Below are 23,881 nucleotides of genomic sequence, written 5' to 3'. Positions count from 1 at the left end.
AAAATAATTTTTTTTCTTTTTGATATTTTGGCCAATGTTATCTTGACTTTAATAAACTGGTTATTAAAGCCAAAATTCATACTAAAACATTATTTTTTAGTGTATGAAAAACACAATATAATTTTTTTTTAGCTTTGAGACATTCAGCAGTATGCGTAAAAATATTTTTTTATTTTTTTGTATTTTTGAAAATTTTGATGAAAACTAGGTATTTTAATATTGGATTCATATTTTTACAACGTAAAATATATATCAATATTAAACAAAATAGCGTAAAATAAAACGTGTTGAAATTGCAAAATTTTAAACATATTTTTTTGTTGGGCCGGACTAGACTCGGCCCAATATCCATGGACGGCGTGGGGCTGGGCTAGGTTGAGCCCAACCCACATCAGGTGGTTACAATGCATAAGCACAATAACCAGCTTTACCTCGTTTACAGAGACACGCACCGTGTACATCCTGCATGGTGATGGAAGAAACAAAAGTAAGAGAGGCGGAGGGCTGACCTGGAGAAGCCTCGGTTGTTAGTGATGGCCAGCGATGGTTGTGGTTCCAAGTAGTGACCCTGAAGTTGGTTGTCCTTTTCACTTTGGTCCTTGGTCTCGTATTAGTGTAATTTGACCCTTAATTGAGTAATGAATTTATAATTTCTTCAATTTGGCTCCTGATTCGATTTTAATCACAACCTTTCTATCTATATGCCTTTTCCAGTTTGGTTCTTGATTTTGGATTTCTTCAAATAAGTCCCTAATTGGCCATCAAGCTTCAATATTTATGTAATTCATCCTTTAATTTGACAATTGGCCATCAAGCTTCAATATTTATGTAATTAATCTTTTAATTTGACCAAGTTAACTCTAAAAAATTATAATTTGACACTAGAATTTTAATTTCTTTCAATTAAAGTCCAAATTAACTCCAAAATTAATTTTTCTTGCAATCAAACCCTCCATAAATTCAATTAAATCTTCAATAAAATTTAATTGATTCCATAAAGTGTGATTTTAAATTTTTCTTTTTTAAACTGAATTTTCTTGCTTCAATTTTTGACCATTTTCTAGGTACTCCAGCCTCTTATTCGCACTATTTTTATTTTTTTGATTTTTTTCAAATATATATCTTTTTGATTTTTTTTATATTTTTTATACAGGAATTTAAAAATGAGTTACGATAGTATATGATTCCTATGAATCTATAAAAATGGAAATAAAAGCATAAAAGTTTCCACAGAACGACAACAAAACCTTCTACCAAACCTATGAGATGACCTAAAGAAGCAAACCCACCTAGGCATGCAAGAAAAGCCCCGAAACATAATAATTTTGCTTTCCAATGCAACAACCAAGATTAAAAAAAATGCTAGTCCAAGACTGAAAAAACGGAAAGTTCAGGAAAGTGGGCATGAGAGTGAGTGCATAAAGTGAAGAAAGCAAGAAATGGAACTAAAAAAGTTTTAATCATTAAGAGGTGCATGGCAAGTTAAAAGTTCATTTTGCTCCCTCTACTCTTAATCTTATCTTACTTAGATCCCTTTATGACATTGTGTCTTAAAATCACTCTCTTTAGACTGTTCTCTGTTTCTCTATATGGCCTGAGATTATTTTTGACATGGAAAAAAATTATTTTTTCCCTCACTTCACTACTCATAAGGCTTCCAAGGAACTTTCATTAGGCCTAGAATTAGAAAGAGGGCTGAGCTTTCTATTGTAATAAAACTTCACCCCAAAATTGAGCCAGGCCTTTCCTAGCCCAACTCTCCACCACCCAAAACAGGCCAAACCCTAACCACCCTCACCGCCACCACTGCTTTTTACAACACAACCCGACCATCCCCACCCCAGCCACAAAACACCAAAATTAAGGACATCATCGGACTCTTAAAAAATAATTACAAAATCCAGAATCATCTCTCACGCTACCTTCCTTATTCCCCAAGGACTTCCCAAAACCCAAAACCCAAAAACCATAACACTATTAAACACAACATAATTTCAATAAATCTGGCATCCTTTTTTTTTCTTTCTATTTATTCTCTTCAATCAAAAGAAACAGAAAGTTTCCTGCTTTATTAATTATTACGCAGAAAACCCTAACATCATCAATGAGGGGTTCATCAGAAACCAAGTTTTTGCAAGAGCTACTGCTATATGCAGCTAGTGCTGCTTTGAGTTGTTTGGTATTGTTTGCTGGGCTCCGACATCTTGACCCGAATCGTGAAGCATCAAAGAAAGCCCTTGAACATAAGAAGGAAATAGCTAAGCGTTTGGGTCGTCCTCTTATCCAAACAAACCCTTATGAGGTGTGTGCAAAGTTTCTATTTTTGTTGAAAAGTTTGGATTTTTTTGCAAGTTTTAATTTGGGTTTTGGAGGGTTTTGTGAATTTTGGGTGTAGGGTTGGATAATGGAATATAGGGCTTGTTTTGGTTTATTGGGTTTTTGGTAGATTTTGCGTGTTTGGATTATATGGTCAGATAATGGAATGAAGGGTTTGTTTATTTTAATGGGGTTTTGAAGAATTTTCTGAATTTGGATTATATGGTTAGTTAATAGTATGTAAGTTTTGTTTTTATTATGTACTATTGAATGTAGTATTCTTGAACTGTCATGCATCTGCAAAAACTTTGAATTTTGTCAGTGACGGCGGGGTTGAGGTTAATATTGCAATGAGGGATGTGGGTGGTTTGGTGGCTTATTTTAGGAATAGAGATTGGGGGATTTGGGTGTTTTAGTGAAGATAGGTGCTTACATCAGTTTCGGGATGCAAGGGAGTGATTGCTTGTGATGAATGGGATGTGATTAAATTTCTAGTTCTTCTGGGGGAATGGCCTTTTTTTGTTTGTGTTAGTAGAAACTAAGTTCATTTGTGATTGAGTTGTGTGTTGAACTTTTGTAAGGGTGCATTGGAGTTTAGGGCTCTGGGCTGGTGTTGATGTACCACTATTATTATTTAGACAACCATAGACAGTTATAATATCTCTTAGTGTCTTCAAACCTATAATTTGGTTTTATAGGTGGTCCATTCTTAGTTGGCTGCTCTCATGCAACAAATAACGAGAGTTTCTAATGTCATCTGAACACATGAAAATATCCATCATCTTGAGTAGATTAGACGAGTCACTACTATCTCGTGAACTTAAGGGCACCAAATTAATTTAGAGTCATGTGAGTCCAAATATTTGAAAGTGATACTATGTTAATATTGGTGCCTGCCATTTTCAGTAATAGCCTCTGGCATGAACTGACTGGAGGCAGGTTCTTAGTTGGAAGACATTAAATTTGAAGACTTGGTTCTGAACCAATATGATGGTTTTAATTGGCAAATATAGATAGTAGTTGTTTTTATACCTGATGAAATTTGGAGGTGTCAGCACCAAAAAAACTATCTTTTCAATTTGAAACCTTTTTTTTGTGATTGCGTTGTGGAAGGTTAAACTGCTTTGTAACAATTGAGTTCATACTCTAAACACTATTCAATGTAGTCATGTTTTCATGTTGAAAGTATATTTGGTTGGAATGGAGACTTTAGGATCATGTTCAGTGCAGTGGTTTATTAATTTGTGGCAATTGGGTATTTTTATTTTGAACAGGATGTAATAGCATGTGATGTTATAAATCCTGATCACATAGATGTGGAATTTGGGTCAATTGGAGGATTGGAATCTATCAAGCAAGCTTTGTATGAACTGGTGATACTTCCTCTGCGGAGACCCGAACTCTTTTCACATGGGAAACTTCTTGGTCCACAAAAGGGGGTATTGTTATATGGACCACCAGGCACTGGAAAGACCATGCTTGCCAAAGCTATTGCAAGAGAGTCTGGAGCTGTTTTCATAAATGTGAGGATCTCTAATTTAATGAGCAAATGGTTTGGTGATGCACAAAAGCTTGGTGAGTATAGATTGTGTTTGAATTGCCTGTCTTGGATTTTCAAGGTTTCTGTCTTGCACTTGGCAAAATTAATGATGATTTAAAATTATTGCCTTTTTATTCAAGAATTTGCTGTGGTCACCTGATTATACTGAATGAAATTTAGTTTCTCTCTGACAATGGAAGCGAGGTAGTACTTTGTGACCTTGCTGTTTATAACTAAGATGGAACATGCCTCTATTATCCTTATGAGATTAATTGTGCTAAATGTCAGAAAATAACTAAACATTGTGTTAATATACTTTCTTTGGTAAAATCCCACTTGATAAAAATATTTGTTGGCAGCATGATTTTGTTAGATGCTCGATTAACTTAAAGAAAATGAGCACTGTAGTTTGCTTATATGCTGGATCTTTTAGTCTGATGATCAAGATTGTCAAATGATTACAATATTGGTATTTTTGTTGTTATGTAGTATTTCTCTATATCCTGAATCAGGACACTGAATCGCATATATTCTGTCAATTGTGAAAGTGATCATTACAGTATTTTGCAACTACAGATTTGTGTTGAACCATCTCTTCTTCTCTGTAGTTTGCAAGTATTGTTGGTTTTGTGCTGACTAGAAATAGATTTAGAAGTAACTAGTTTGCATAGTTGCTTTTTCGTTCCTTCTATCAAAGTTTTCATAATCTGATTATTGTTTCAGTTGCTGCTGTTTTTAGCCTGGCTTATAAACTCCAGCCTGCTATTATATTTATTGACGAGGTCGACAGTTTTCTGGGCCAGCGTCGTACTACAGATCACGAGGCATTAACCAATATGAAGACCGAGTTCATGGCATTATGGGATGGGTTTACTACAGATCGTGAGTCTTTCACTTGAAACAAGTGCTACATTTGTGTATTCTTTTTGTGCAGTGACTTGCTAGTATGTGTTATATCTATGATTTGTGTAATTGCTGTAATTTATTCATGGGTTTGGCCTGGGCTGATTTGGTGATTATATTCTTACAGAGAATGCACAAGTGATGGTACTTGCTGCAACCAACCGTCCTTCAGAACTTGATGAAGCAATCCTCCGGCGTCTTCCTCAGGCCTTTGAGATTGGGATGCCTGATGAAAGAGAGAGGGCTGAGATCCTGAAGGTTGTTTTGAAAGGGGAGAAGATTGAAAACAGCATTGACTTCAACTACATAGCAAGTTTGTGTGAGGGCTACACTGGTTCAGATCTTCTTGAACTTTGCAAGAAAGCAGCTTATTTTCCTATTAGGGAACTATTGGATGAGGAGAAGAAGGGGAAAAAATCTAGTGTAAGTATATATTTATCACTGTGTTATTCCACAATTTAACTTCCTACAGTTATTTTACCATATATTGAATAATATTGTTCCCGGCTGCAAATTATTATACTCACAGCTAATTCTTCAAGGTACTTTTACTGATATGTAATATTAGCATAGAAATCCTATACAAGCTTGAGCCTATCATGGCAAAGTTATGGTTTGGTTGCCTGCTGTGCACTATCCAAAATCAATGGCTTCCATTGCAAGGGAGAGACCATAATATGGTTCCTTGTGAGAACTAGAAGGAATTAAACAAAGTGTTTTTTGAACCTACAACGGATAGCTATTGGTGTCAAAAATATTCTCTTCAAGAATTGTATCTTTCTATTGTATCAGCTTGCTGTTGGATTCTTGAACCCTTACTGAGTTTCTTCATTGTGACTCTATCTCAGGCACCAAGGCCATTGTCCCAGGCAGACTTGCAGAGAGTTCTTGCCACTTCAACTAAGACTGGGGTTGCAGCAAATGAGTACAGTAGGTCAAGCTCACAATCACCTGGGTGGCCAAGGCAGTCAGATGATTATCAGGTTCAGGCCACAATTAATGAGCTCTCTAAGCTCATGGTTTCTCAAATCTTGAATCTCCAGCCCCATGATAACCAGGACACTTGAAATATTCATCTCTCTTGCTTGGAGCAATCTGGTTTTTTAAAATTATCAGGCGAAGAGAAATTGTATCTTAACTTATTTTAATGTTTCTCCAATGAAATATTCTACATTTAATATGTTGTTTCTATGCAACTGACCGCCAAAGCTATTGATTTTAAGCCACTCGACATATGTTTTATTGTCAGAATTGCAGATTTTGTTTTGGCATGGAGCTCTTGACATGGTTTCAATATGCATCTCACTCCCTCTCTCTCTGCGCTTAAGGAATGCCCCTCTTTTGTAGAGATAAACTTGTCAGTCAACGATGCTTATTTTGTTGAAGGTTTTGGGTGTCTTTTAGAATATCAATTTTGATCTAGCAGTTCTGGAACATTGTTCATCCCTTTTGGTATCGGTCTATTACTCTCTTGAATAGACAGTCATGTCTTTCAAATTGTCATAATTAAGCATGTATCCTTCTTGCAAATATTGCTGCAGTTGTAAGAACAGAATCTGTCATTGAGTGTTGTTCTTTTGGAATATGATCATTCATGCTTCATTTAGCATATGGTTTTTCTTGTGGCTTTAGATTTTCCAACTTATCTTTCTAAAGTGTCTAAATTTTGCGCTCCTAAAGCTGCACTAGAAAAGCATTTACTACTGTAGAAGTTGGTCTTGCAGATTGGCTTCTGGAATCGAACTAATTTCCAGTTGTTTTTCTTTAAATTCTTGGTTATGAGAAAATTCCTGTATGGCTTAAGGCCTGTTTGTCTGTGGCCAACCATAGTTAAAGGCATTATTTTGATACTTAAACCATTTGTTTGCACACGTGAGATATCATTTGGATACGCCAAGGTTAAGGTATTTTCAAATTAAAGTATGTGTTAGACTCTAATCATGACATCCATGCTTATGAGAAATTTCTTTCGTGTGAGATTATGTAATCATTTCAGTAGGGCACGGTACTTGCATAACATTTTAACATGTGGAAGGTGGCACGATTGTGGCAATAATTTGCGGCCATTGCCGATACTCATCGCCCTCTTGTTTCTTTTTAGGGTTTCGTTACTTCATATGATCTGCAAAACGACAACATCCATCAATGATTAACTTCGTTAGGGAAAAAGCTGGCAGTGGTTTGTATAAAGCAGACAGGTACAGCCTTTAAAGCAAAGGCTCATCTCATTCCTCGAAGTTTGCAAGCTTTTATTCAATTCCAGGACAGCATTCTATCACGAGTGCAAGTTCTGCCCGGACGATGTCAAATGATTAAAGTGCTTAGGCTGTAGATTCTTTTCCATGCTTCTTGTTTTTGCTTGCAAGAGACCAAAAACCAGAGGAAAACAGAACAATGAAGCAAATGTCTACAGGTACTGAACATAGAAAGACTTGAGCTCTTGTCTGATGGTTTCCAGTTTTGATGCTTGCGGCTACAACATTCTGATAGAGACACGGTGAACAGGGACCGTCAAAGCATTAGGTGATATATTAGTGGACTAGTCACATGTGAAGTCCTGAGAAATTGCATGATAAATTGCAGATAGGAGATCATTTAGGAATGGGGTGCAAACTATATTTTATAAAAAAAAATAGGAGATTATTTAGGAATGGGGTGCAAACTATATTTTATAAATTTTTTTATTTAAATTTATTTTTTTATGTTTTTAAATTGCTTTAATGTTCTAATTTTAAAAATAATTTTTTTAAAAATAAAAAAAATATTATTTCAATATATTTTTACCATTAAAAAAATATTATTTCAATATATTTCTAACGATATTATATAACAAATTCCTGCCTCAAAATCACTGTGTTTTGTGGCTATTAAATATGGTTAGAGGAACAGGTTGTCCAGGTCAAAAGTCCATCAAGTTCGTTATCTTTCATAATGAAAAACAAGGTCGGAAATTATACTTATGGTTTATTTATTTTTATATTTTAAAAATATTTTAAAAAAATAAAAAATTTAATTTTTTTTATCTTAAATTAATATATTTTTTATATTTTTAGATCATTTTAATATGTTGATATTAAAATAATTTTTTAAAAATAAAAAAATATATATTAAAATATTTTAATACATTTTCAAATAAAAAATACTTTAAAAAAAACCGATACTACACTTTCAAGCACCCTTTTAAAAAATATTCTAGCTCTGCTGTTAAAATTGTGCTTAAATATATTATAAAAATTCAGTAACATTAAATTAATGTTTTTATATTATTTTTTAATAGTTTTAATATATTAATATTAAAAAAATTTCAAAAAATCTAAAAATATATACTTTAATATATTTTTAAATAAAAAATTTAATAAATATTTTGCTCAAAAATATTAAATACACTGTAAACCACACTAAAGAGGTTTGTTAAAACGTGATATTAAGGAGCACAAGCTCCCTACCCTTTCTGCTGATGCTCCTAATAGTCACTATTAATTGAAACCCTCTCTTAAGCAGGAGACGATTATTTATGTAAATGCGAGAGAGAAAATTAAAAAGGATTGTTATATGTCAAAATCTTTAAAGATTAAGAAATATTATAAGGAGATTTTCAAAACACATAATTTTACTCATTTAATGTCTCTTCTTGTCAAAAGTTCTTTCAAATAGAAAAAAAAAACCTTGAAAAACGTACCATAAATAAAGGACAAGAAAATAAAAATAAAAAAATAACTATTTTTTAAAAAAAACTTTTATATCAATCTTCTCATGTGGGAAAGAAATCGTCCTCGAGTTCAGTTTTTTATTAAAAAATATATTCCATTAAAAATATATGTAGGTTATTCTGTTATGAATTTTCAATACAAAACATTCAAACTAGTCATTTTATCATAGATGTTGCTATTATGATTTTGAATGATAACAACTAACACAAACAACAATAATATGTTAGTTTTTAGATTTTTTTTTCTTTTAAAAAAAAATCTTACTTATCTCCATCTACACAAACATGTTATAACTACAATTGTTTTGCATCAAGTAATAAAACAAAATAACTTTTAAGAATTATTTGGTTTTGATATCAATTTGCGTAAATGAAAGGAAAGGATAAAGGAATTTATTGCATATCAAAACCCTCAAATATAAAAAACATCACAAGTATAAAAAGACTCTTAAATTAATTAATTTTATTTATTTATATCTTTATTTGGCAAAAGACTATTAAAACCTTTTACATAAAAAAAACTAGAAAAATATAATAAATTTTCAAATAAAAAATACTTTAAAAAAAAACCAATACTACATTTTCAAACACCCTTTTAAAAAATATTCTATTCAAACACCCTTTTAAAAAATATTCTAGCTCTGCGGTTGAAATTGTGGTTAATTATGTGTAAAAATTCAATAACATTAAATTGATGTTTTTATATTATTTTTTAATAGTTGTAATGTATTAATATTAAAAAAATTAAAAAATATAAAAAATATATATATTAATATATTTTTAAATAAAAAATTTAATAAATATTTTGCGCAAAAATATTAAATACATTGTAAACCACACTAAAGAGGTTTGTTAAAACGTGATATTAAGGAGCACAAGCCCCCTACCCTTTCTGCTGATGCTCCTAATAGTCACTTTTAATTGGAAACCCTCTCTTAAGCAGAAGAGACTATTATTTATGTAAATACGAGAGAGAGAAATAAAGAGGATTGTTATATGTCAAAAATCTTTAAAGATTAAGAAATATTATAAGTGTATAAGGAGATTTTTAAAATACCTAATTTTACTCATTTAATGTCTCTTCTTGTTAAAAGTTCTTTCAAATAGGAAAACAAAAAAACTTGAAAAACATACCATAATAAAGAACAAAAATATAAAAATAGATAAAATAACTATTTTTCTAAAAAAAAAATTTACATCAATTTTTTTTATGTTGGAAAGAATTTGTTCTTAAGTTTAGTTTTTTATTAAAAAATATACTCCATTAAAAATATTTTTTTGAGCTTGGATCACTCTATTATAAGCCCTAACATAATACTTTTATACAGGTTACTCCATCATGAATCTTCAAAACAACACATTAAAGCTAGCCATTTTATCATGGATCCCGCTATAAATGATAACAACTGACACAAACAACAACATTATGTTAGTTCCTGAATATTTTTTTGGCCCCAAAGAAAATCTTCTCATCTCCACCTACACAAACATGTTATATTTTGAACCTTTTCCAACTATAATTGTTTATAATTGTTTTGCATCAGGCAACAAAACAAAATAACTATACCAATTTACGTAAATGGAAGAAAAGAATAAAGGAATTTATTACATATCAAAACCCTCAAATATAAAAAACATCATAAGTATAAAAAGACTATTAAATTAATTAATTGTATTTATTTATATCTTCATTTGTCGAAGGACTATTACAACTTTTACATAGAAAAAACTAGAAAAGTATAATAATATTGAATATAAGAAAATAATATATAAAAGAAAAATCTCAAAATTACAATTTTATCACCACTACAGTAAAAAAATTGTCAAAACTTACAATTATGTCAGATGTATAATTAGTTCTTTATTATTAGTATGAAATCTTACTCCATGGAAGGGGTAGGAGGGGCCCTTTTTCTCAAAAAAAGACAAAAGAAAAGCCTTCCAAATTTGAGCATTCAAAAAGAAAGAAAAGAATGCTCCATCAAATAATTGAATATTCAAAGGATCAATCAAGCAATGTGAAAAGAGTATATAATTTGATTCCTAGCAAGGCTTTATCTTTAGTCAAGACAATAGAATAAGATATTCAGTCACATGAAAGAAATTCTTTGACGTTAATTTTCACAAAGCCATTAATAGATGAGAATGCACCTTGAGCCCTTTAGTCATGCATCGCCAGCCTGGGGCAATGACCCCACCTCCCTCCTTCCTCCAATGTCTCTGACCCATTAAAATTTGCTGGCTCGAGTCTACTAACTCCGAACTACATAAGCTATTAAAATCACCATCCCTTACTTTCAACTCTTGGCCATTATTTCTATCTACTTTCCTTCAATCTCCTTTGTTCTTACCTTTCTAACATCTTTTGATGTTATTTATCATGAATCTTAGTAGCCCGGTTCTTGTTTTCTTCATTACAATCATTGTCTTTTTAGTGCTTAGATTTTTGTCTAAAACATCTTTTCTACATATTCTTGCTAGGTGTTGGAGATCATTTGAAGACAAGTTTTGTGTTTACCAAATCTTCAAGGTTCCACAATTCAATGATCTTTTTCAAGAAAACCAGTTGTACCACAAGGTTTCCACTTATTTAACCTCACTGCCTGCCACTGAAGATTCTGATTTCACCAACCTTTTTTCGGGTTCGAAAGCGAATGATATCATCCTCCATCTTGACAAGAATCAAGTGATTCATGATAGTTTTCTTGGGGCTAGAGTGCAGTGGAGCAATGAGAAATATTGCGAGGGAAATGATGGCAAGAGAACATTGGTGTTGAAGTTGAGAATGAAGGATAAGAGAACGATTCTTCGTCCTTACTTGCAGCATATTCTTTCGGTTGCTGATCAGATTAAGCAGAAGAACGAAGAGATCAAACTGTTTATGAATCTTGAGAAGAACCCTTATGAAAACGGACGTTGGACATCAGTTCCTTTCACACATCCAGCTACCATGGATACAATGGTTATGGATGGAGAATTGAAGAGCAAGGTAAAAGCTGACCTTGAATTGTTTTTGAAGTCGAAGCAGTATTATCACAGATTAGGCCATGTTTGGAAAAGGAGCTATCTCCTTTATGGCGCGTCCGGAACAGGCAAATCCAGTTTCATTGCAGCCATGGCTAGATTCCTCAGTTTTGATGTCTATGACATTGACATCTCCAAGGTTTCTGATGATTCTGATCTGAAAATGCTTCTGCTGCAAACCACGAGTCGGTCCATGATTGTAATTGAGGATCTTGATAGGTTATTGATGGAGAAATCGAAGGATGTGAGCTTGTCTGGGGTCTTGAATTTCATGGATGGAATTGTTTCGTGTTGCGGCGAGGAGCGTGTGATGGTGTTCACAATGAACTCCAAGGATCAAATTGATCAATCAGTGCTAAGGCCTGGCAGGGTTGATGTTCACATTCAGTTCCCATTATGTGATTTCTCAGCATTTAAGAGTTTAGCCAATAATTACTTAGGCGTCAAGGAACACAAGCTTTTCTCTCTAGTTGAAGAAATCTTACAAGGAGGATCAAGTTTAACTCCAGCAGAGATTGGTGAAATTATGATCTCCAACCGAAATTCGCCAAGCCGGGCCTTGAGACTGGTCATTTCAGCTCTGCAGTTCCAAACCAGCAGTGGCGATGCAAGAAGGGCCAGTAAGGTTGGACAAGGAATGAGTGAGAGTAGATCAGCTCGGTCCAGCAGAGACGAGACAGGTGAAACTGGAGGCGTGTTTTGCCAAGAGAGTGGTGCTCATACAGTGAAGGAACTCAAGAAATTGTATGGATTATTGAGGATGGGAAGCAGAAGGAAGGAATCAGTGGATTTGAGTTCTTCAGCAGAGAAGCAAGGATCACATCAAGAAGCCTAATCTATGTCCAGTTCAGAGATTTAGATCATAAAATTCAGTTTCTTCTTCTTCTTCTTTTTCCTTGTTGCAAAGTAGAAAGATACCTCTCTTAGTGAAAAAAAAGAGGTTTTTTTCTGTTCTTTTTTCTTCAATGGCAGTGAATAATTGACTCTGCCCTAAAAGCTTAAAGATGATGAACATTCCAAAGTAGTTATTGTCAACATAGCAATGCAGCAAAGACATTTTGAGCAGTCAGAAAAGAATAGTGGAATAAAAAGTCTTCTGTGACTTCATAAAGTTTCAAGCACTCTCAGCTCATCCTTAGAATTTGATTGCCAACAACCTATGCTAGGATTCTGAATGGTCAAATCTGTTTAATTAAAGGAATTCTATGCGTCATTTCTTGTCAGTATATAGCTTGTCCATTTCTAGCTATCTTTGGCTGCATCGGGTTTGGTGGTAAAGATAATGTCTTTCGATGTTGTCATTGGTTGTTTTTGTAATGAAATATGAAATATGTTTTCCAAAAATATTTTTTATTTAAAAATATATTAAAATAATTTTTTTTATTTTTTTTATTTTTTAGCATTAAAAAATCAAAATCACCCAGAAATACTAAAATAATATCAATTTGATGTTTTTAAATAAAAATTATTTTTAAAAATCATGAAAAATATAAGATACAACATTCACTTTAATTGAAAATAAATCAATATACTATATATATATATATATATATTTAAATTAAAACATTAATAACATTGAAAAATACATAAAAAAAAATTAGTTAAACACTTTTTTAATGAAAGCTAATTTGAAAATCATTTTAAAATGCGGTTATATATATATATATAAACAGTGAAAGTAGTTAAATGCTTACGGTATTTCTTGAATCAATTTCATAAATAAGACATGATTAGGAGTATCTTCTAAGATCAACACATCATTGCTTTGAATGCAAGATTGCCAGCAAATTCAAACACAGTAACCTCCTCCTCTCAAGTGACAATGATTTCCTTTATTATTGCATGACTGATTGGGTTCTAAGCCACGCATGTACACAAATCACTCTCCATTCTTTTAAAATCTTTTCCATTTTAATTTGAGCACAAGTTCATTTCAAGTCACTAACCAAAGTTATAAGATATGGTTTGATGGATTAATTTAATAATTTTTTTATTTGAGATTTGATCCTAACCAAGTTATTTTTTTTATCAAAATAATTTTTTTAAATAAAAAAAATATATTGACTCGAATTAATCTATCTAATTTATGATCTGGTGATATAAAATTACTCAAATTAATCCATCTAATTTATGATCTGGTGATATAAAATTAATTTTTATAATTATGATTTTAACGGACTATACCTAAAAAAAAATTATATAAGCTCATGTAGACCATGACAACAAATAAAAATACTAATATTCTCTACATCAACCATTAAAATTTTTTTGATTCAAATATATATGATTCATATGATAATTTTTATTAGTGTATGTTGGGTATTATAAGGTAATATACTATCATATTTATTAGTGTATGTTGGGTATTATAAGGTAATATACTTTTTAAGATGTTTTTATTTGAAAATACTTTAAAATAACTTTTTTATTTTTTAAATTATTTATATTAGTACATCAAAACCATGTAAATACACTAAAAAAATTAATTAAATAATTTTTTTAAATAATAATTTTAAAACACCTAAAAATAAAAAATAAAAATAAAATTGTCACACTTCCAAAAAGTAAATGATCCAATGAACCTCTTAGATTGACAGAGAACATATCACACAAGAAGTAAATGATTCAATGAACCTCTTAGATTGACAGAGAACAATTGGGCTTGTGAGGCCCAATAATTTCTTGAATGAAAATTTGCTTTGAGCGAGAGAGGGAAAAAACATCAAACGCACAAGACATGTTGGGGTTTAGCAAAAACCTCTCGCAAAATTTCTACAAACACCTGGTATGCAATAAGAGGTGTGTATCAAGCTCTGTTTTCTCATTCTCAACAACAACAAATCTTGCAAAGCGAGTGGTGGGCACTCACAATGGCAAGTTTCACTGTGATGAAGCTTTAGCTTGCTTCCTCATTCGCTTAACAGACAAATTCTCCAATGCCCATATAATCCGTTCAAGAGACCCCCAGGTTCTTCTTTTCACTTCTTTTCTTTTATTAGCTTAAATGGGGTCGTTTGTTTCTTTTTGTTTTCTGAGGTTAAAGTTTTGAAATCTTCTTTCATTAGTTTAATGGGGTTGTTTCTTGAACTTCTTTCAGTAGAAAGGCTTAATGTTTTAGTTTCATGTGCTTAAAGCCTTGAAGTTTTATTTTACTGGTCTGATGGGGTTGTTTCTTGAATGGTTAGTTTCAACTTTTGGTGAGGATTTTTATGGTTTATTGAAGGTATTGGAGACACTTGATGCTGCGCTTGATGTTGGAGGGGTATATGATCCAAGTAGAGATCGTTATGATCATCACCAGAAAGGATTTCATGAAGTTTTTGGCCATGGCTTCACTACTAAACTAAGCAGTGCGGGCCTAGTTTACAAGGTATACTGTTATAAAATTCCAAGCTTCCTGCATCATATGTTTCCATACTTGTTATATGTCAAGGACACGTTCTGTTAAATGTGTCTTAAATGACAAAAAGGGTTGTACTGTTTTTCTTCTCTCCTTCCCTAGCATTACGGGGCAGAGATAATAGCAAAGGAGCTTCAGCTAAATGAAGGGCATCAAGATGTGCATGAGTTATTTCTAGCAGTGTATAAAAACTTTGTGGAGGTAATGCATTATATATTTTGTCGACAATAATGTACAAATTAACTGAATGATTAGAATTGTTGTTCTTCATGTTCTAATTTTTTATTCTGTGTGTTTCTTGTGAAAACATCATTCATGTTCTAAGCCTGAATGCATAATAAAACATCATTTTCCAAACCTGAATATCTTCAAATAGTCCTTTTAATCTATTGTATTATTTTTGTGCTTGCATATCCAATACCAACTGAAACCTTACACGTTGTAACAGGCAATTGATGCTGCTGATAATGGAATTAATCAATATGACATAGATCAACCTCCTAAATACATTAATAACACAAGCTTATCACAGAGAGTGGGGAGGTTAAACCTAGACTGGGTTGATTGTAGTCAATCCTCTGAGAGAGAGGATGAAGCCTTTCAACACGCAATGAAAGTTGCTGGAACTGAATTTATGGAGGTGTGTATTCTAACGTTCTCTATGTTTACATCCGCTTCATTGTGTCACAATTATTTTTCAGTATTATGCAAGTTGACTGGAAGGCTCTTCTTAGACCACACCTGATGATGCTGAATTAATGAATAATTGAATGAATGCTTCGAGCAGTCATGTTTGAAAATTTCATAACAATGTTGATGTCACAGAATATTAATTTTCATGCAAAATCGTGGCTACCAGCTCGATCAATTGTCATGGAGTGCCTTGCATCAAGAGAAGATATTGATCGCAGTGGAGAAATCATGGTGCTGACAAGATCATGCCCTGTAAGTGGGTAGTTGCATAACTTATACTGTTTAACAGCCTTATTCCTTATTTATGAGATTTTTATATGACTCATATCCATTTAAATTGATTATTTTGTGCTGTATGCAAAAACAAGGATGAACAGATTTATAAAGTATTTGGCATGGTATGCAAAAACATCTTTCATTAGCAGATTTTAAATCTGCTTCCCTATATGTCTTGGCTTATTTGCCTTGAAAGTGAAGAACAAGAGTGACTTTGACCATTGTTTATATTAATACATAGCTAGTAAGCATTACACGAATCATAAGTTGAATAGAGATTATTTGAGACATTTAGTCATTGTTAGAACTGAAATTGCATTTGATCTTTTTGGCAGTGGAAGCTCCACATATTTGAACTCGAGGAAAAAATGAAGATCAATCCTTCCATCAAATATGTTATTTACCAGGTACTAATAGTGGTCTTTTGTCATTTACCTGCTATCGCATGTGAATGAGGACACTAATTAATCAAGTAACAAATGCTGTATCACAAAAACCCATCTATTCCCAGACATCTTTCATCGATATTCTGATATAGATTCACTCGACATTTAACACGAGGGGCTGATGTTTGTTCTCTGTGTGCTACGTGTCATGCAAGATCAGAGTTTGCAATATTAATTTCCTTTTCCTTTTCTTTTTTCATTTTCTTTTCTCTTTGGCTATTTGTAGGATGATAGGAGTGAAAACTGGCGAATACAGGCAGTGGCACTGTCACCTCATAAGTTTGAGAGCCGGAAACCTCTACCATTACCTTGGAGAGGTTTGGTAGATGACGAGCTCTCCAAGGCAACAGGGATTCCTGGCTGTGTGTTTGTTCACATGAGTGGATTCATAGGTGGAAATCGAAGTTATGAAGGTGCTCTTGCTATGGCTAGAGCTTCTTTAAAGGCTTGACCAAATAGGAGTTTTATCAGTGGAGATACCATGTTCACATTCTCGAATCATTAAGCGCTGCAGTCCTCTGCACCTGTAATTAGTGTTACGAAGAATTGAGTTGGTTATTGAACTGGCACATGCCAAACTTGGTTGTTTGGACACTTGTTGGAACCATACATGGTGCAGTTTATCAGGCGTGCATCTGGTTTTTTAAATCAGCACATATAGAGAATGCCACACCTCTCCTTTATTTTGAAGAGGTATGCGCTGGAGTACTTGTTAATTTACTATATTTGAACACTCTGTAATCACATATATACTTTTTCACAACTCCCATCATGCACAACAACTATGATCCTGTTAAAAACCTTGTATATGAAGTCTTTGATTGACTTATGCTTATGGAGTAGTTGTGAGGAAAATCGTTCTCTAGATCAAAGTTCATCACTCTTACTATCAGTAAATTACTAGATAGTCTTACTACGGTCATTTCATATACATTGAAGTTTCTTGTATAAATAGCTTGGTGCCAAATTTTCGTGATGAGGCGTAAGGCATATGCTCCTCAGTGTGATTAAACTCAGTTTCAATACATTGATCTTCTATCTGTGGACAAAGTAGAGACGGTCTAGATACAAGTACATTACCATCTCTAATGAAGACAAAACTTGAGATTATCTAGAAGCACCATTTTTAGCACTTGTATTGCTTCATTCTCCAGACTCTGCTGGCAAACCCTCTTTGAACCATTTGTAGAGGCCCCCTTCTAAGTGGAAGACATTCGTGTAACCATTTAGGACTAATAGGTAGGCTGCTATCAGTGATCTGCAGGAAGTAGCAAGAATAAGCTTTCATATCTTTCTGGGGCAGGGAGCAAGTAAATGAATAGATTTCATAACAGGGAAAATAGAGAATAGAGAATAGTAACAGTGGAATCAGAGAAGTTCACATACCTTGACTGTTGACCTTCAGGAAGATTTTGGGATGGCCTCATTGTACCCCCAGCTGAGCAAGCCACTATTATCTTTGCACTTTTATCAATCTTTGATTCCACAGCTGCAAACATACTCTAACTTATTAGTTTTCCCTTGGGCACATAACTTGAGAATTACAACGATTTGAAAGCATTGTTACATATTTCATACTCTGCATAAACTCAGGATTTTCTTCTGTGCCAGCAAAGATGCCAAAAAATGCAAACGCAGCACGCCTTGCAATGTCCCATGCTGTCCATTCCTTTATAAGCCTGTATACTTGTACATTGATAGCACCTGGTGGATGAGCCTGCGATCAAAACAGGAAAAACAAATTAGTTAATTCAGTCTCAAATGATGCAGTTTACTATTTTGAGCTCTGTTGATAAGCTGTAAGCTATGATTGATATTTCTTATTCAGACATAATGACAAGATCCCTAACCTCTTTGAATTCCGCTTCTGGTCTCACATCAAGAATCACAAAGTTGTTTTCTTTCTGAAGGCGCAGAGCTTCCTTCACATCCACACTCCTGACCTGAAAATAACCAAGTTTAGTTCTTAGTTTTCTCTCTCAATGTGTATGTGTGTGTCTACAAGAGACAAAGGGAGGGAAGGAGGGACCTTTTTCTGTACAAGAACTTCTCTCTTAGTCTTCCAATCTTCCTCAGCTAATCCCTCCAAAGAAAGATAAGAAAAATAACTCACTCAGAGTCAAGATCGAAGATAAACACAGCAAAGACTCCATGACTGGTTGGGAACAATCAGTTGGAGCTCTGTGATCTTTTTTCTGTTCAAAAGCCATGGGAAATCTTGCTAATAAAACCCAGGTTAGAGCAAAGTACCTGGTGATTTTGCAGGTTTTGTTGCCGCGTTGAATACTCTTAGGCCTCTCGGAACGGTGCATGAGGATGACCTACCCCGTAAAGATCCATTTGATCTGACAGTGAAGAAAGGTAAGCTAGGGTCTTGGGCAGTCTTTGAAGAGAAAATTAGTGGTGATGATTGATAATTAGGATACAAAGAAGATGAAGATGAGGGTGAACTGATTGAAGGAAGTGCAGTCATTTGAGACGGTACTTTGAAGTTGGAGAGATTGGTTGCTTGCTCAACAATTGATAGGTGGTTGAACTGCTGGCTGCTCCTGGCGTTTGTGACATTTGGAGTTCATTGAATGCTAGCTAGATTAAGAGCAGACTGGGCCCTAGGCATTGTGGATATTTATGGTGTTATCTGTCTAAAAAATCTGGATATGTGGTTCGTGTTTGAGGGTTTGCGACCTTTGGGATTACATGGGATCCTTTTATTTTGTCCCTTGTGTTTTGCTGCTGCTGCAGAGCAGTGATATATCTCCCCCCATCTGCAAACATGGCACCCCATGATCCAAGACATGCTACCATAATTTTAAGTAGAAAAGGAAAGAAAAAAATTTAAAATTTTAAAAAAACATAGTTTCCACTGAGTTCCTAAACATTATCCATATTTGGTTCTGCACCCAAGCACGCGGTTGCCTTCGTTACCAAATAGAGTAGTGTATGTTTAACTTGAGGATGGTCGCGCTGCCAAAAAATAGCAGTGTATGTTTTACTAGATTGTTTGTTTTGTAGTTGAATATGTTTTTAAAATTATATTGTCTTAAAAAATATTAAATTAATTCTTTTCTAAGTTTTTTTTTATGATTTTGATTTAGTAATGTTAAAAATATAATATATATATATATATATATATTATTTTTAATGTAATTTTTAATTAAAAAGTATTTTAAAAAATATATGCATCGTATTACCAAACACATTATGATATATTATGTATCGTATTACCAAACACATTATGATATATTGTTATAGGTTTTAGTAATGCGGAGCTTATAAAATTGCTGAAGAAAATTAAAGGCATTTGATTGAATGTTAGGTTAAAAATGCGTTTGTATTAAAATAATTTAAAAATATATATATTGTAATTTTTAATTAATTACTATATTTAAAATTATATGGTATAAAAACCATTTTCATTAAACCTAACCAAGGTTGATATAAAGTAAGGTTTGTATCATGTATTTTGAGTGAGTTAAGTTAGATTAATTAAGAATTTTTTTTAAGTTCAAAATAATATTTTTTTTAAAAAAAAAGTCAAGCATTTTTTTTATATTGAAGATGGGTGTTAATCTTTATGTCATACATTTATATTTTTATATACATTTTAATAATAACAATAATATAAAAACTAAAATAATAATATGCTTTGTTAAAAATAAATTTTAAACATGTTTTATACAAATATTATATTGACATGCATAATTAAAGACTTCATGAAGAAATTAAAACAAGTCCAAGAAAAAAGCATATTAAAGACCTAGAATTAAATATTTATTTTTAGTGCTTGATGTAAATCATTTTATCTTATTTTAGCAGCATGAAATTAAAAATTAAAATAAACACATATACTTCATTATATATACATTTGAAAATATTAATAAAATGATTATAAGAATTTATCTAGATTAAAAATAATAAATCTGGAATTCTATATGAACTAGGTGATTGCTTGTTCATCTATAATAAACACCTAAAAAATATGTAGGAACTGGTTGATAAATTAACTTGATTAATATGAGTTGATTAACTATTTTAATCAGTGACGGAACCACATAGAGTCAAAAAAAAGCAATTAACTCTTTAATTTTTTTAATATTTTTTATATTAGAATATTAATATAATAGCATGGTGAGAGCCGGAGGGTTTACACACACAAAGACACAAAAGAAATATTGTTAAAACTGTATTTTAATATAACAAATAATATATATAATACATGTTTTATGTTTAGGTTTCCAACACTCACTCCAACTCATTCCTAATTTCCTAAACATTTTCCTTTTCTTTCACTCATTATCCAAGAGCTTTTCTATTTTTTTTAGCTGGAGTCTAGAGAGGAATTAACATGTGCGTGCAAGCCTGATTTTAATTAGTGCCAGTTAGTTTTTTTATAAAAAAAAACTGTTTTTTTTTAATTTTTTCATTTTAAAAGTATTTTTAAATTAATTTTGCATAATATGAGTTAGTACATTTGTTTTGAATTGATTTCTAATGCATATCTATATAATATAATATTTGTTAGTAATTTATCCTCTATGGCTCTGCCATTAATTTCAGCTATCAATGAGATTACAATGGTTATAAACAACTATTTCTTGCTAGAAACATATATAACTTGTCTAATTGTAAAATTAAAAAGGAAATCTAAACCTATATGATATATAAACTATTCTAATTACAAAAACACATTAAAATCGTCAATCATTTATTATAATCTAATTGGTGCTATTAAAACCTTCGTATCATAGCATACAAGTATTTAAAATCTCATATCCACTATAGTTAAACACATCTAATTTCTTGAAATAATATTTTATAAGATATAAAAATATTAAAAATCTAAATTATATTATCTACTTGACTGAAAAAGGTAGTTGTGATAATAAAATCATACTTGTAAGTATTTGAGAGTTATGCATAAACTCTTTGTATTGGTGATGTAATTTCACCAATAAAAAATCTTGAAGACTACATATTTTCAAGTGGAAAAAATCTTGGTATGAATTTATCAAGTGGTTATTATATTTTTGAACTTAAATTAGTAAAAAAATACTTAGAAATCGAATTTTCAAATTCTCTCCCTTATATATTTATTTTAGACACTCTAATTATATTAGTGGTTACTATTTTTATTGTGTTTAATTGGATTAATATCTATTGTTTGTTAATATTAGGGCAACACTACATTCATCTTCTAGGTGTTATACTTGCCCTCATTCTAGAACAATTATTGTAAGTGTTTTTCATCTAATGAAGCATCCAAGTACTGTGATCTCTCATTTTTATTATACTTAATTTATTGTGATTTCTTCTTTTACGTGGGATGAACTAATTGTTATTTTTTAAAGTATTTATAACTGTATCAAAATAATATATATTTTTATTTTTAAAAATTTATTTTAAATATTAATATATTAAAACATTCAAAACATAGTTGAATCCCAGTGCTAAACAGCACAAAAAATGGATCAGTGTTGTAAGCTAGCTCTAATGTTACTGCTGCAGGCATAAAAAAAGGTTTTAACAGTAGTTATTACGTTGTCGGGTTCAGGAACCTTGCCATCATTGCCATGTCTGAGCACGACTTGAAAGAATTCATAGTTTATGATATCAAAATAATCAAGAACAACTGGCACAACTCACAGTAATTGGTTCATTACAGTTCTTTTGTCTACTCTGTTTAGATCTAGCAGCAAAGTTAATTTTGTTTGTTCATGAAACTACATGGGAGCACCTTACAATTTCAATTCTATGTATGAGGCCAACGTAGGATGCATGGTGTTTCCTCTTCGTGTGTGTGTCTCCACGCACATTATTTTGATATCATTATATTAAAAATAATTTTTTAAAAATAAAAAAATATTATTTTAATATATTTTTAAACAAAAAATATTTTAAATCATAACTGCTATTATATTTTAAATATTTTTTTATTATTATACAGATTTTAAATATGTATTTTAATTGAAAACATATTGAAATGAAAGTTTATATATATATTCAAAAACTTATAAATTTAATGATTTTTAAAATAAAAAACAATATAATAATAAAACAAAAACAAACATTTATATTACAACATTAAACTAATCAATGCATGATAGTTTATGAAAATATTTACCAGTAGTTTCAAAATCAGAATCCTTTTTTCTTTTCTTTTGTTTGAAATAAAAGTGATTAACGAAGTGAATTCCCTCGTGTTATATATATATATATCAAAATCATGCACTATTTACCATTCCAAGAGATTTTAGATCATAGCAAATGTATCAGTTGGATTTAAGAAGTGCGAGAGCTAGAAATAGGATAAAATCTATTATTTTTATTGATTATGCACATAAAACACCCCATGCCATTTAAGATATGAACTGATATAGTGAGTGATTTGTTTCCACCGTATCGTCTTCGTCTTGAGTTCGAATCTTGGCTGAGATTATAAGCGGATTCTTTTAATGTATCAATTTAAAAATAAATTGTATGGCAAAAAATATATACAATAAACATTATTTTAATATACCCTCTGTTTGTATATACATTTAAACATTATTAAAAGAATTACAATAACCTGAAAGATACAGGTATCATTCAAAAATTAAAAAGTACTGCAAAATCCCTTCAAAAATCCCCTTAATGAATTTTAAAAATATTTAATTTTCTATTAAAATAGAATATTTATCCTAAAAGAAATCATATCACGAGCCCATTATTTTCATGTTTTGATAGTGTTTTTGAAAAAATTTAATTTATTTTAAATATTTTAAATATTTTTTTCATGTTTTAAAATAGTTTTGATATGTTGATATAAAAAATAAATTTTTAAAAATAAAAAAATTATTTTAATATATTTTCAAGTAAAAAATATTTTAAAAAATAATTATTTTGACACTACAATAAAAGCTCTATGTATTGTCTAGTTTTTATAGCAAATCCTATATATTAATTTATTGATTGTACAAGAGAGTGGTGATTTCCATATTTTAATAATTTTTAAAAATATATTTTATTTTAAAAAATTAAATTAATATTTTTTAAGTAATTTTATAAAAATAAAAAATTATTTTAATATATTTTTAAATAAAAATATTTTTTAAAAACATTTACACCACATTAACTCTTAATAATAATAATAAAATAACTTAATCATGAGAGGTGTAACTCATTAATTAGGTTTTAGATTTGTTTTTCAAATATAATTAATTTAAAATTTATAAATTTTAAAAATACTAAAAACTTATATTACTGTTAATTTTATAAGTTATAAAATTAGTGGAAATATACATTAACATACCCCACATCCTAATCACTAAATAAAAATAAAAATACTGGAATAACCTTTCTCCAGGGAAGCACATGATCCAAGACGTTGCCATACGGGTCTCCACCAGACTACCACCAGCTCTAGTCCACCGACCACCGACACTGGAGGCCGGAATTTATTATATCAAATCGTCTGATCTCGACACGTGTACTACTTCCGTGACGTGAACACCGTGTTTTTCAGGGCCCTGACAATTTTGTACTTAGATTCTTATAGGCGGGGTCTGATTTTTTTACAAAAAATTTTAAATTTTAAA

General features: G+C 31.5%; 4 protein-coding genes across 4 annotated transcripts; 3 read left to right on the top strand and 1 right to left on the bottom strand.

Moving 5' to 3' along the window:
- Nucleotides 1–1,832: 1,832 nt before the first annotated feature.
- LOC105139794 (ATPase family AAA domain-containing protein 1-B) lies at nt 1,833–6,055 on the top strand. Its single transcript, XM_011046400.1, has 5 exons — nt 1,833–2,302; nt 3,591–3,891; nt 4,580–4,738; nt 4,887–5,182; nt 5,608–6,055. Exons 1-5 carry the CDS (start codon nt 2,105–2,107, stop codon nt 5,824–5,826), a joined length of 1,173 nt encoding a protein of 390 aa, XP_011044702.1. The 5' UTR covers nt 1,833–2,104; the 3' UTR covers nt 5,827–6,055.
- A 4,520-nt stretch (nt 6,056–10,575) lies between these two features.
- Nucleotides 10,576–12,613, top strand: LOC105139793 (uncharacterized). Its single transcript, XM_011046399.1, has one exon. The coding sequence runs from the start codon at nt 10,837–10,839 to the stop codon at nt 12,325–12,327; it is 1,491 nt and encodes a 496-aa protein (XP_011044701.1). The 5' UTR covers nt 10,576–10,836; the 3' UTR covers nt 12,328–12,613.
- Nucleotides 12,614–14,135: 1,522 nt separating this feature from the next.
- On the top strand, nt 14,136–17,136 carry LOC105139792 (UPF0160 protein-like). Its single transcript, XM_011046397.1, has 7 exons — nt 14,136–14,460; nt 14,716–14,862; nt 14,995–15,093; nt 15,341–15,532; nt 15,718–15,837; nt 16,197–16,268; nt 16,534–17,136. Exons 1-7 carry the CDS (start codon nt 14,179–14,181, stop codon nt 16,756–16,758), a joined length of 1,137 nt encoding a protein of 378 aa, XP_011044699.1. The 5' UTR covers nt 14,136–14,178; the 3' UTR covers nt 16,759–17,136.
- A 48-nt stretch (nt 17,137–17,184) lies between these two features.
- On the bottom strand, nt 17,185–18,968 carry LOC105139791 (rhodanese-like domain-containing protein 14, chloroplastic). Its single transcript, XM_011046396.1, has 6 exons — nt 18,558–18,968; nt 18,337–18,383; nt 18,158–18,250; nt 17,886–18,024; nt 17,694–17,796; nt 17,185–17,565 (listed from the first exon to the last, which is right to left on the bottom strand). The coding sequence occupies exons 1-6, from the start codon at nt 18,778–18,780 to the stop codon at nt 17,451–17,453; spliced, it is 720 nt and encodes a 239-aa protein (XP_011044698.1). The 5' UTR covers nt 18,781–18,968; the 3' UTR covers nt 17,185–17,450.
- Nucleotides 18,969–23,881: the final 4,913 nt, after the last annotated feature.

The sequence above is a fragment of the Populus euphratica genome, unplaced genomic scaffold (assembly GCF_000495115.2).
Source record: "Populus euphratica unplaced genomic scaffold, PopEup_1.0 scaffold97.1, whole genome shotgun sequence".
NCBI lineage: Eukaryota > Viridiplantae > Streptophyta > Magnoliopsida > Malpighiales > Salicaceae > Populus > Populus euphratica.
The sequence above is the reverse complement of the archived record's forward strand: the minus strand, read 5'-3'. Positions and strand labels throughout refer to the sequence as shown.

Excerpts from the sequence above, each read along its gene's own strand:
- LOC105139792 (XM_011046397.1), top strand. The coding sequence starts at position 14,179 with ATGAAAATTTGCTTTGAGCGAGAGAGGGAAAAAACATCAAACGCACAA. Across the intron at positions 15,094-15,340 it reads TGTATAAAAACTTTGTGGAG|GCAATTGATGCTGCTGATAA; the intron begins GTAATGCATTAT and ends ACGTTGTAACAG. Across the intron at positions 16,269-16,533 it reads TCAAATATGTTATTTACCAG|GATGATAGGAGTGAAAACTG; the intron begins GTACTAATAGTG and ends GGCTATTTGTAG.
- LOC105139794 (XM_011046400.1), top strand. The coding sequence starts at position 2,105 with ATGAGGGGTTCATCAGAAACCAAGTTTTTGCAAGAGCTACTGCTATAT. Across the intron at positions 3,892-4,579 it reads TGGTGATGCACAAAAGCTTG|TTGCTGCTGTTTTTAGCCTG; the intron begins GTGAGTATAGAT and ends TTATTGTTTCAG. Across the intron at positions 4,739-4,886 it reads GGATGGGTTTACTACAGATC|AGAATGCACAAGTGATGGTA; the intron begins GTGAGTCTTTCA and ends ATATTCTTACAG.
- LOC105139791 (XM_011046396.1), bottom strand. The coding sequence starts at position 18,780 with ATGACTGCACTTCCTTCAATCAGTTCACCCTCATCTTCATCTTCTTTG. Across the intron at positions 18,384-18,557 it reads AAAACCTGCAAAATCACCAG|CTGAGGAAGATTGGAAGACT; the intron begins GTACTTTGCTCT and ends TGGAGGGATTAG. Across the intron at positions 17,797-17,885 it reads AAATCCTGAGTTTATGCAGA|CTGTGGAATCAAAGATTGAT; the intron begins GTATGAAATATG and ends GTATGTTTGCAG.
- LOC105139793 (XM_011046399.1), top strand. The coding sequence starts at position 10,837 with ATGTTATTTATCATGAATCTTAGTAGCCCGGTTCTTGTTTTCTTCATT.